This window comes from Malania oleifera, chromosome 4 (genome assembly GCF_029873635.1).
Source record: "Malania oleifera isolate guangnan ecotype guangnan chromosome 4, ASM2987363v1, whole genome shotgun sequence".
In the NCBI taxonomy this organism is placed as follows: domain Eukaryota; kingdom Viridiplantae; phylum Streptophyta; class Magnoliopsida; order Santalales; family Ximeniaceae; genus Malania; species Malania oleifera.
The window spans coordinates 46,138,168-46,152,130 of NC_080420.1; the positions used below are offsets into that span (position 1 = coordinate 46,138,168).

General features: G+C 36.0%; 1 protein-coding gene across 1 annotated transcript; it reads left to right on the plus strand.

The window, feature by feature from the left end:
* Positions 1-2,986: 2,986 nt before the first annotated feature.
* LOC131154308 (basic leucine zipper 9-like) lies at positions 2,987-13,494 on the plus strand. Its single transcript, XM_058106994.1, has 6 exons — positions 2,987-3,342; positions 9,587-9,704; positions 9,935-10,091; positions 10,176-10,251; positions 10,610-10,735; positions 12,999-13,494. The coding sequence occupies exons 1-6, from the start codon at positions 3,211-3,213 to the stop codon at positions 13,311-13,313; spliced, it is 924 nt and encodes a 307-aa protein (XP_057962977.1). The 5' UTR covers positions 2,987-3,210; the 3' UTR covers positions 13,314-13,494.
* The last annotated feature ends 469 nt before the right edge of the window (positions 13,495-13,963 follow it).

Here is a 13,963-nt window from a genome sequence, read left to right on the forward strand (position 1 = left end):
GGGGGGGGGGGTGAGATGGCGCAATCCTGGCCATCCAATGTGTATTTTCTCCGAATGATTAAATTATTGTTACATCTATGATCTATGTTAAGTTCTCTGTACCAACTAGTTTTTACTATGTGACGAGTGACGTCATACTAATATCATCCTACCAAATGTCACTTCTATTTTTTTTTTTAATAAAAAAAAAAGGGGGAAAAGAAAAAGGAAATACCTTCTGCCACCACGTGTCACTGTTGGTGGCTGACACGTGGCAGCCCTTCCCCGAACAAAGTCAACTCGAATCGATTGAATTGGTCTGAGTTCCTTGGATCGTCCATTTTATTTTTAGATTTAAAATTTTATTTTTAATTCTTTTTAAATATTTAATATTGAAAAAAAGTACAAAAATTAGAAAAAATCAGGAAAAAAATATTAAAAGTCAAAAAAAATAAATGAAATTCTCTTAGTCATCTTTGGCTCAAGGGAAAAAAATGTAAAAAATAAAATACCAAAAATAAATAAAATGGAGAAAATTATAGAAAAATTTTAAAAAATTCCAAAAAAAATCTTGAATTTTTTTTTTTTCTGGAAATCTAGGAATATTATTTTAAAGACCCATTCTGTTTAAATTTGATTAATTTGTATGATCATTTTATATATTTATTATCTGTATATATCTTATTTTGTGGGTAAATAGGTGCTTTAGATTTCACTTATATCAATTTTGAAGGGATTTTATCTAATAAGATCTGATTCTTTGGAGATCTTAATAGAAAATTTTAAATCGCACCTTATTTTACATTTTCTTTTGAAATTTCAATATTTATTAGTTTATTAAAGGAGTTAATTAAAGTCCATTTGATTCAATTTAGGGATAATTTATAATTAATTAAATATCATCCATAGAACGGGTGAATAAGAGGTGCTAATAGATCCCCTCGCGTAATTGTACTCTTGATCTCAGTTTTGGTAAAAATAGACCGAAACTACTGGTTCCTTGGTCTTACGATTAGTTTAGAAACCAATCAACGAGTAATAATTAAGTAAACTAACCGCACATAGGAAAAATAGCATGTTAGTGGCGACTCTATCGAACAATTATTATTATCACCCCTCGCCATTTCGAACCCTTTCTCCAGAGTATTGTAACAATCATAATTTAATATGATAGTAACATATTTTAAATATACATTAATAACAAGATTATTGTTAATTAAAATAATAATGTTATGTTATTTTTTAATAAAAAATATTAAAGATTGAGTTATAAATAATTAAAATAACTATTAATAAAAAATATTTAATTAAATAATATTAATATTTGTAATTTAAAATAAATTTACAAATAATCATATAGTACACTATAATAAAATTAAGTATCCAAATATCGCTTATTTTAAACACAACCAAACACCAACTATAACTTTTATCCCTTTTCTAGTTCAACACTTATTATTAGCACTTATTAAATTAAAATTTTTTTTTTCTAGAAAACACTTATAGATAAGTGGTCACAAACGATCTCTAAATTCTTCAATTATAATACTTGTATTTGATAGATATTATGTGGACCAACATAACTTGGTTATTTTCTATTTTCTATTGAATGGTACTTTTTAGATATAGAATCATTAGATAAGCGATAAGAAGAGTATGCATGACTTCGATCTACCAAAATGAGACAGTAAATCTATGAATCAAAATTCAAAAAGCATTAGGGATTAGATTTGATGAAAGACAAGGGGCAGGAGGATTCATACATGGAGCTTCAGTTATGAAGAATGAGATGTTGGCATAGAGGTTGAAGCTTCGACTTTGAAGGCCTGTGAGATTTGGGCCTAAGCTTCTACTAAGGGTTTCTAATGGGGTTTGATTTGAGAGGGATTTAGGTTTGAAATTCACAAGTTCAAGAATAATTTCATGCATTTGGTATAAATATATAATGAATTTAATACAAATCCAAATTCACTCTTTAAAAGCTAAGAGAGAATGATGCATTTTTCAAACCCCAACCTACTACTAAATGTTTAGAATTTTGACTAGTATACTTAAAAATATAAAATTATACAAAGGAAATGATTGATATACACTAGAAGTGTTCTTGAATCGAACCAAGTTGTCATAAAACTCGATTTTTTGAATTGAAAATGTTGTATTCTAAACCTAATCAAAGCTCAATTAATCTTTAAATTGTAGTACTTGCACTCAATTCAGCTGCAAAGCTATCTTTTGGATGGATAGATGAGATCTTATTTTCGTTCGTCGTCAGTTCATCTCTAGAATTTCGTTTGATGTATTTCGTTTTATTTTTGATTGTTTTTATGTTTCTATCTCCTTTATTAGTTATGTTTAATTTTATTTGTCCTAATTACCTCCGTCAAAAGTGAGAGTTTATTAATAAATAAATAGAGGTGCCGCCTTCTTTTAGGAAAAAAAAAAAAATTAGCTGCAAAATTTAAAATTCAAGTTTGAGTCAATTAAACTCAATTTGATTCAAAATGAATATCAAACACATGTATATATAATATTAAATACATGTATAACATATATATATATATATAATATATAATGTATAATAACAGAATCACTAAAATTCGATTAAGCTGACGAACATTATTATAAAACTTGAACTCGAGTCATTAAACTAATTGAATGACTCGAAATATTATAAAGTTGAGTAGGGTTTGAGTAAATCACAAGTTTGAGTCCATTGCGTATCTTATCAGTATTATGGTATGATAGTGTGTTTGAAAAAAAAAAAAAAATCAAAGGTAAGAAAATTTCAATATAAATATTTCATAATTAATTTATATATATATATATATATATATATATATATATTGTTATGAAAAATGGGTGAAAATGTACCATTCTTAAGTGCTAAGAATCCCTGGCGCCAATGAACATCAAATTATAAAACCAAAAAAGTGGGTTGGCGGAAGCGAAATCACAATAATACTCAGCAGGAAACAGCAATTGTTCCCGTAATATCATGAAATATCAAGGTTATTTTCATAAATGCGTCGACCTATAAAGCCAAAGTTGTGTTAATCAAAGTGGGGTGGCTGCGACAGTACCTTTCTCCATCCTTTCTTAACCGTACTCTGCTTTCACTTCCCCTCCCTCCCTATTTCAGTCTCCTCCTTCGCTCTCTCTTTCTGTCGCTTTCTGTACGAGATATCTTAGCTTTGAAGGAGTTGAAACTGAGGTAGGCTGGCGGCAAGAGGCATGAACAGGAAAGCGGAGGATCATCAGCCGGCGATGATGTCGGGAGGTACTGGAGAATTGAAGAAGAGCATGTCGGAGTTGGCTCTGGAGGCGCTTCTGATGTCTTACAGCAAGGACGAGAAATCTCTCTCGGTTAATCTCTCTCTCTCTCTCTCTCTCTCTCTCTCTCTCTCGCGGTGGATTGTTAGAAACTTCTCTGATACTCGCTTTGTTTCGTGCTTAATTTGAAAACTCATGCCTGTTTGGTACTGCTGCTGTTTTTTCTGCTTTTCTTGTTATCTGGTAAGATAGTGAGTATGGGTGAGAACTTTTTGTTTTCGGTCTATTGGATGTTCGGGGGCACTCCATCACCACTCGTTTAATTAATCCATCACCAAAAGCTTATGAAACCACTAAGGTTGGTTGTGTTTAGCATCATAATTTTCTTGCTTTGCATTTGAATTTATTTGAATTTGGATACAATTAAATATGATTTTGTATAGGTAAATGCGCAATAATATGAGCCCACCTTGCTGGGTAGGAATGAATGAAACTGTGTGGGACCCACCTACTCGGTCCTCTCAGCCGCGTGGGCCCATGTATCATGGGTCCGGTGTCGTTTGGCTGTACTGTTTGTCTATCACTTCGTTCAAAATACACAAACGTAAAAACGAAGATATAAAATGTAAGCTCTCGAGGATGGTGTAAATGAATTGTGGTGACGTGTCCGATCCTGCCCTCTCGAATATTGTAGCATATATTTGGACTGATAGCAGGATTAAATATGAAATAAGTAGGATAAATTTTGATTGAAAGATTCATTTTTTGGTCGATGATTAATAGTGCTGCAAAGTTTGGTTTGTGGAAAGCATGGCACTGAGTGAGTATGAGATGATGTAGTTTTTTATCTTATTGATCATCATGATCCTTCAGCTAACTCAAGACATAATAAATAGTAAATGATGAAATTGATTGTTTGAGGCTTTAGAATTAATGATATAATTAAGATTTTATGTGGCGGGTGAGGTGACATGACTGGGAAAATGCCAAAATGAGATCTGAGATATGAGACAGTTCATAGAAAGACTTGAATTCTCTGGGGAAGGAGTTACTTGCATATGAACGAGCAAAGGCGACTGATTGGGTCTTACTTTGAAGTGGGGCAAATAGCAGTGTCTCCATGGGAGAGGATGGCAATTAAAGACACAGTTTGCCTAGAATAACTTTACGTTGGTGACCACCTCAACATTGACTTGTTTCATGAGTGGCTCTTCAATTCAACGGGTCTTATGAGAGGGAGGGTTATGTTCATTAAGAAATGTCTGATGAACATGAATTCTAGGTTTAACCTAGCCAAGAACTTGAATATGCATTGATGAATCAATATTCTTTCAGAATGCAATGAAGAAGCCTTCTTTTTAACCAATCAGCACAAATTAACTTTGCTGGCTATTTGTAGTCTAGGAGCTTGGGAGTATCTGATTTAGCTTTCTTTTTTTTCCGATGGAAAAAGAAGATATCTTCAATGCATCCAATTTAGCTCTTTATTTGTGATTGCTGATAATGAGTTTGCAGTGAGTACCGCTTGCCCCTTGACTGGAATGAACACATGTTGGTGATATGGATACGAGAAGTAGAGAACTATATTTGGAAAAAAAAAAAAAAAAGCTTGAATAAAACAGCTAGTTAATACATCTCACTGTGACCTTTTATATACAGAAATTTAGAGAAAAAAAAATTTGCTTCATTACGCTTATGAATAAATTCAATTGGCTTGCCACTCTTTGGATCTGTCTATTATTGCAGTATGGCCAAAGACATTAATTTTTATCTTCCTTCTATGATCTTTCCATTTTCTTTTGTTATGTTCTGCTTTTATTTTATTTTTTTCCAACCTACGGTTCTAAGAGGAATTGACACCCTCCCATCTGCTGCCACAGGCCATGCAGTTGGTCTTAGTAATTTTGCTTTTTGTCTTTATGGTATGAAATGTAATTTTGGTAATGATAGGAGGAATATTGGAGACAAAGTTAAACTTGATGATGAAGAAATAAATAGCACTTGTAGATTTCGATACCTTGGATCTATTATGCAAGTTGAAGGAGAAATTGAAGATAATGTAATGCATAGAGTTAAAGCAGGTTGGGTAAAATGGAGAAGTTCTTCAAGTGTTCTATGTGATCGTAGAATACCCTTAAAATTGAAAGGGAAGTTTTATAAGACAGTTATAAGACTAGCTATGCCATATGGATCAGAATGTTGGGCGACGAAGAAACATAATATCCAAAAAGTAAAAGTTGTCGAGATGAGGATGCTTAGATGGATGAGTGGTATAACATTGAAAGATAAATTAAAGAATGAACATATTCGTGGTAAGTTAGGTGTAACTCCTATAGAAGATAAGATAAGGCAAGGACGACTCAGATGGTATGGACACTTGCAACATAGGCCTTATAGTGCACCTGTGAGGAAGAGTGACTTAATTACTGTGGGGGACAGTAAAAGGGGTAGGAGTAGACCTAAAATAACTTGGGAGGAGATAGTGAGTAAGGATTTAATATCTTTGAATCTATCAAAAGAAATGGTCCATGATCGCATAAATTGGCGGAAAAGGATTCATATAGCCGACCCCACTTAGTGGGACTAAGACTTGGTTTTTTTGTTATTGTTTTTGTCCTTATGGCATTTTCATGAAAAAGATTAGTGTATCAGCATCTGTGTTTTTTGTGAAAAAGGATGCTGCAAGAGAATGAGAAATATCATTGGACAAAGTACATTTTTCTAAGAGGTTAATTATTGTTTGGGTGTGGCTTGTATTAGTGTCAGCAGCCGCACCACCTAGCCGCAATCGTTGACACTGGAGACAGACGGCCACCAAACTCTTCCTACCATGTTTACTTTGCAGCTGCCTTGTTTGACTTTCCCTCTCCCATATGTGTATATATATGTGATGTTTGCGTGTACAGCAAATGGTGTGAGTGCAAAGTTGCAGTGTGTGGGCTTTGGACTGTGTTGTGTGTGTGCAGAGAGCTGTATTGTGAGAGAGTTGAGAGATGTGTGTTGCAGAGAGGTGTGGTGTGGTGTGTGTGAGGTAGAGTGAATCCTTGTAGAGAGAGTGAGAGAGGAGTTGAAGGCAGTAGTCTCCTCCTTCTCCTTGCATAATTCTCCTGGCGGTTTTAGTGGATTTTGTGCTCTCCTGTGGATGTAGGTCACAGTGGACTGAACCACGTAAATCTGGTCTCGTTTTTTTTTTTGGTTACGTAATTTTTCTTGTGCGATTGTTGCTCGTAGATCACTCCTCGACAAATGGTATCAGAGTAAAGGTTGGAGCAAAATCGTCAGATCGGAGCAAAATTCCCAGATTTGAGCCTCTGCCCTGTAGCTCGAAACTCGATTTTGAGACCACCAAAATATTCCTCTCGTCGAGACGAAGCCAACAACAATAACCAGAGCTCGAAAGAAGCTGCACGCGCTCACACGTGCCACCAGCGGAAAGACCGTGTTGCCACGCACCCTCACGAGCTATTACGCGCCGGCAGCTAATCAGGAAAGAACGTCACACGCGCCCACGCGCCGGCGAAAGTCCGGCGTACGTTCGGAGGTTGAAGACGCTGACATCATAGGCCACGTCAGCGCTGAGTTAGCTGCCCAGTCAATAGTCATGTCAACAGGTGGACCCCAAGACACGTCAGCAGTTGGGGGACCGTGGCGCCACGTCAGCAGATAGCGTCACTAATGGCGTCAGTGGTCGTTAATGCCGTCAGGAATATTCCATTAAAGTTAACGGAGAGTTGACTGTTTTTGACCTGAAGTTTGACTAGGCTTTTTGGAGCCATTTCGGGTCTGTTTTTCGAGTGGTTTGAACCATTTCTAAGGTTTTCGGCCGTTCTGGAGCCATTAGCGGTGTCCGTTTTGTGAAATTCGAAGCAAAATGGCAGGTGTTGGCACTTCAAAGTTTGAGGTGGAGAAGTTTGATGGGCGGAACAACTTCAGTTTGTGGCAGAGCACAGTGAAAGATATTTTGGTTCATCAAGGTTTGATCAAGCCATTGATTGGGAAGAAGCCAGATGATTTCTAAAATGATGATTGGAGCGAATTTTAGATGAAGACGGTCAGCGTAATCCGATTGTGTCTGGAAAATAAAGTTAAATATTTGGTGTTAGATGAAACCTCACCGATGGAGCTCTGGAAGAAATTGGAGCAAAACTATTTGTTGAATTCCCTTACCAATATATTGTCTCTGAAGAAGAAATTTTATCAACTTCAAATGAACGAGGGAAGTAGTCTTTTTTATCACATAAATGATTACAACAAGATTTTGACCTAGTTGTTGAGCCTCGGCATGAAAATTGATGAAGCGGATAAGACGCTTCTACTTTTGTCGTCTTTGCCAGCTTCATTTGATGGTCTGGTAACTGCATTGCTCGTGGGGAAGGATACCTTGAAGTTGGATGATGTGATGGCATCACTTCAAGATTCTGAGACGTTAAGAAAGCTGATTGTAACGTCTCGTGAGCAAGCTTTGGTAGCTAATAGTGAGAGACAAGAAAGAAGCAAAGATCGAAAGCTTTGAGGTAAGCAATGGCGTTCAAAATCAAGAGGACGAGATACAAGCGAGGTCGTATGTTACTGGTATGATAAAAATGGGCACTTCAAGAGGGACTGTGAAGATCGAAAACGATACAAAGAAGAAAAGAAGACATGAGATGGTGTTAATGTATCGGAGCATGCCACATGGCATGGTAATGATGAGGTCCTTGTAACGGTGAGCAGTTTACATCGACAAATCAGTCGAAGAAATGTGTAGTGTCGATACTACAAGAAGTACAACCATGTGAAGAGGGAGTGCTGGAAGTTGATGAGAAAGAACATGAATGCTCATGGCAGTCCAAATGATGATGGATGGGTTTTGAACTTTAGAAGTTTAGTTCATGTTTGTTTTAAGAAAGAAATTTTCTATTTTTTCAAAGAAGTTCGTGGTACGGTATCACTCGATGATGGGTCTTCATGTGATGTCAGAGAGATTGGATCTGTGAAGTTGAAGACGCCTTTTGGAGCAGTCCGTAGTTTGGATGACGTAAACTTCGTTCCAAGGATGCGAAGAAATTTGATCTCCCTTAGTCGGTTGGATTCTAAAGGTTGCCAAATCTCTCTCGCAGGTGGAGCTATTGTGGTGACCCGACGTGACTCAATGATTTTTACTAGGAAGGAGTCTCGTGGACTGTATCAGTTGATGGGAACCACAATGGTTGGTGGTTTGACCTCGGATGATGATAGTAGCACGTCATCAGAAACGATCAGACGAGTTTAGTTTGTCGATGAAGAAAGCAGTACTCTTTGCATAGTTCAGACGTTTGAACCAAGTTATGAAAACTTGCCTTGATTGAGTTCGTATCAAGGTGGAGCTGTGGACTTGGGAGTTGATACTCGTCAAGGTGGAGATTGTTAGGGTGTGGCTCGTATTAGTATTAACAGCCGCACCACCCAACCGCAATCGTTGATGCTGGAGACAAACAGCCACCAAACTCTTCCTACCATGTTGACTTTACAGCTACCTTGTTTGACTATCCCTCTCCCATATATATATATATGTGCGTGTGTGTGATGTATGTGTGTGCAGCAGATGGTGTGAGTGCAGAGTTGCAGTGTGTGGGCTTTGGGCTGTGTTGTGTGCGTGCAAAGAGCTGTATTGTGAGAGAGCTGAGAGTTGTGTGTTGTAGAGAGGTGTGGTGTGCTATGTGTGAAGCAGAGTGAATCCTCGTAGAGAGTGTGAGAGAGGAGTTGAGGGCAATAGCCTCCTCCTTCTCCTTGTATAATTCTCCCAGCGGTTATAGTGGATTTTGTGCTCTCCCGTGGACGTAAGTCACAGTGGACTAAATCACGTAAATCTAGTCTCGTTTTTTTTTTGTTCGGTTGTGTAATTTTGCTTGTGCGATTGTTGCTCGTAGATCCCTATTTTTTTATTAAAAAAGGAAGAGGTTATCCTAGGGAACTGCAAAAAGTATTAAGTGATAATTTAAATTCTAAAACTGAAAGTAAAATTGATAGTTCTCACTGCCCAGGCTCATTGCATTTGGTAACTTCCATGTGAGCCTTTGAACGTGAAGAAGTTAGAAAATTGTTCGATAGAAAATGAATATTTCAAGTTTTTTCCCTTGATTAAAATCTTAAATGCAAGCCTTGATTTGACAACAATCTTCGAGCTTTAGATGTGGATGCCCAAAATGCGTTGATTTAACATGACAAAAGGCAACAGGCTACAACCAATGAAAAAAAAAAGAAAGAAAGAAATATTGCTGGTTCACCTTTTGCTTTAAGTAGTATCTAATTGGAATTTGATTTGCTTAACTCCACATAATTGACTGATTGTTTGATTTATGCACGTTCATGAAAGCAGGACATGGTGGATGGCCTCTCAAGTTGTGATGACTTGACACAAACCCTTCTTTGGTCACAAACTCTTCCTAAGCAGTCCAGCATATCACCGGCAATTGATTGCCAGTCATCGATATGTGGTATGAACACGATTACGTGTATATATATTTGTTATGCATGCATACTATACAGGATTGCATCTTGCTATTTTTCCATTTACCACAAAAAACTTGAACCTCTCTCTCTCAAACATACTTTGTGTGTGCGCCTGTATATGTATGTCTTAGCCCATTCAACATTTTATTTTTTTAAAATTTTTAGTTCTTTCTTATGATTTAACCATTGGGTGGTGCATGTGGAAATCAACTAGTTGACTGCCCAACCCATCAACTGAAAGGTGGTGATAGTCAAGCAAGGGGAGCTACAAGTGGTCCTTCACATGAACAATCTGATGATGAAGTTGCAGAGATAGAAGCTGGACCATGTGAGCAGAGCACAGATCCCACTGATTATAGGCGCCTTAAAAGGTATGTCAATGCCTAAGAAATTGACATAAATGATTTAAGTTCGTTCCTAATGCAATGTACTTGATATTGTTGATGTGGTTTTAGGATGTTTTTAAGTCGGGAGTCTGCTAGGCGATCAAGAAGAAGAAAGCAGCAACATTTACAGGGTCTTGAGTCAGAGGTACATAATATATTCACTGTACCATTGTCTATGAACTAAAAGAGAATGAAACTGAACTTTTGTGCTTTAGGATGCAAAGAACTAAAGAAAAGGGGTTGTTAGGCTCTGTGGGTTGGAGAATTTCTTGCATTCTTTAAGTTCCTATCTTCTCTCCATTTCCACAACAAGCCTGGCGTATTATTCTGAACTTATAATTTCAATGAACCAGCTCCTTTTTTTTTGAACAGAAGGCTTAAATTTTTTTTGTTGATATTTTTAATAGATTTTTTATCCGCTTTTTTTTTTTGGGTTTAAACTTCATACATGTTCGATGACTTCTTCAACAAACCCAAAAATTTGATCTATGTCTCTTTTTTAGGTTGAACAATTGAGAGGAGAAAATGCATCTTTGTTCAAGCAGCTAACAAATGCTACTCATCGGTTCCGCAATGTTTTCACAAATAATCAAGTGCTTAGATCAGATGCGGATGCTTTGAGAGCAGAGGTACTTAGGTGCCATAATTTTCACTTTGTTTTGCAAGTCTTATATGTTTTAATCTTTCTAGAAGCTATCAATATTGTGCTAAATTAAGGAATTTGTTTGGCACATCATTTGATATTGAACAGAATGACCAAATTTTTGATATTGAATGGAATGCAAGCCAATGGGGTGTTACCGAGTTAAAACAAAAATAGAATAGGACCAAATTTTCTTTAGCAGGACCAAAACTACGTCTTTATTGGAATTAGGGTTTTGGAACATTGGATTGATTTTATTATGCATTGAAAAACATTCTTTTTTTTTTGTTTTATTTTTTAAGCTTTAAGAGGGTGGGCCTTGGATCAAGGATAATGTTGCTCTTTTATGATCAGCTGGTCACACATTTGAGTATAACGTCGTCCATAAAAGTAGTGGTAAACCTGCACACACTATGATGACCCTCCCCTTACCCTTGCAAAGTGGGGGAGCCTTGTGGCCCCGGGACGCCTTTATTTATTTATTTATTTATTTATTTTTTAAACTTTAAGGCTGTTCAGTTAATGGAATCTCTCCTTAGAATGAAATTTCAAATGAATATTATGCCTGAAAATAGGTTGTTCCATTTCATTAGAATATTTTTGTTTGGCTCTAGTTATACAATACCTAAGAACTTGCATACAGTGCTCAATTTTGTTTTGTTTAACATGGGAATAGGATTACTAGAATACCCCTTATCTCATGCATGTAACAATATATGATAAATATTCATACTTTTATAATTTATACGCATATTGTTTAGTATTATGAACTTATGTTATTGCATTAATATTATGCTATCATAATATTATATGTATGTAATTATTTATGTTGTCATATTTTAATAAAATAAAATTATATAGTTATAACATAACCATACTTCAATATTGCTTTTGATTTTATATTTTATGATAATTTATTATTGCAAACATCATATAGTGTCATATAAGAATAAATTATAAGGCAAAATACATTATTATATCATTTTATGGATATAATATATAGTGCAAAAGATTTAATAATAGTACTATAATTTATAATACAATCAAACAATACAATAATGAAATAATTTATAATACGATCTAATATTATATTATTATACTGACATAATAATATTACTTCTCATTTTTATTGTTTCTTATTTCTAGTAGTATTTATAATATCATAATAGTGTGATAATACTATATTATAACCATATTTGTTTTATCAAATAGTGAAATATTGGAACCATTTTGGTCCCATGGTCGAAATTAGAGATTATCTAATGTTGGGGGTGGGTACTGATTCACATATTTTCTTGGAATATCACATTTTTGAGTAATCTTGATTCATTTCATTTTAGGATTCTTCGGGTAACTAGGTGTAGGAATGTGGTTTCTTGGACATCACATTCCTTGGAATCGTGGAGAATTTTGTAAACCAAACAGTTCCTTAGGGGTGTTGGATTTGTGGCATTTGGGATGATATTCCAAGAATGGGATGCTAGAAACATGAAATGCTCGTGTTTGGTTTGTTACAAGAATTTTATGTGGTTTGCATGTGAGGTGTCTAAGAACGTGTAATTGGAATCACATACCTACCTCCTTTAGGTTTTCTCTGATTCCCATAGACAGCAATCAGTATTGATCCAATATGTTCCCCTTTTAAACCTCCTGGGACAAAATAAAATGCACTTCAATATATTAAAGTGAGACTCTAAAAAATTGATGCCCGATCTTAAGGAACAATTATTATGTATTTTAGGGAATTGATAGGAATATAAGATTATGGATGAAGGATGATGGTTTATATGGGTCTCCACAGGATATTGTGGTGAAATTTTGAGTATATAATATACTATTTTGTACATAACTTAAGTGGTATTCTACCAATTGGGTATGTTATATAGATTCTTGAATCTTGAGTGTTATATAATGTGAACCGAACAAAAGCATTCATATGAGACAAATGTTCTGAAATATGACTTTCAAACATCTCATTTTCTGGAGTATCTATGATATCACAATGCAAATGCCATCTCAGTGACATCTTACTATGAATTACATGTCTGCATTCGTGAAAGAAGAATAAGATATCATTGCTAGACTAGGCACTGCTAGTGTTATTATGATTTTACTATGGCACTCCAAGCATTTGTTTCAGAAAAGCTATCCTTGGGGATTGAACTCAATTCAACAGAAGCTTTCACCAACCAGTCAAGGTTCATTTTTCAAGTAATCATCTCTGAACTAAATATCTCGTGTGGTTTTAGGTGAAATTAGCAGAAGACATGGTGGCACGAAGCTCCTTGACCTGTAGTTTGAACCAGCTTCTTCAGAATCACTTGACTTCACCCCAAATCGTTAGTACGCCTAATACTCCTAATCTTCAGCAAGTGGTAAATGTCCCACAAACAAGCGCTGTACGTGGAGATGCCTCTTATGCTGGACTAACAGTTTCTGGGCAGAATTTGGCCCCCGGCATCGAAAATGCCAATGTTGGTGTCAATAATGGAATGATGAGCGATGCTGTAAGCTGCGTGACCGATGTGTGGCCTGCAGAATTTGTCTCTACCCTCTCCCCGTAGATCTGGTGTCTAGTGCCTTCAGAGGACCCTGTGTTATGTTCGAACTTGCATTCTGCCTCTTTGTAGTATTATCTTGGTTGATTCTTCTCATTTTGTATATATGAGATGGTGTAGTTTTGTACTGAAATAAAGTTGAGCAGAGAGACCTTATCTCTTCGCTATTGAACAGTTTATGCTGCAAGAATTTTGTCGCCCACGAAGCATGAAGTTGTTCTGCAGTTTATTGCTATTACAGAATCATCAAAGAGTATTTATTATACAGTTTGACATTACTATATTTTTTCGCCCTATTGGCCTCTTACACACTCCAAAAATCAACCTTCTGGGCCATATTTGAATCAGGGAACATACCCATCTTCTTAATTTGACCTATTTCCTACCACTTATCCAGCCCAAAGCATTTGAACACCCTCTTAAGCCTCTGCTGTTTCTAGGAAACCATTGTTGTCGAAGTAGGAAGGGTTGGTGCAGCGGCTCCATCCACCTGTAGACCTCTAATCTACCAAGCGCCTCCATCTGGCCATGTTGGAAATCATTAATAGTAAGAGCAACGTTAGGCTTTGAAATTAACCAATGCTGGATCCTGTCTTGAGGGTATATGGGTTAGCACGACGCTCCTAAATAAGAAATTTTTTTTAAAAAAAGTACAA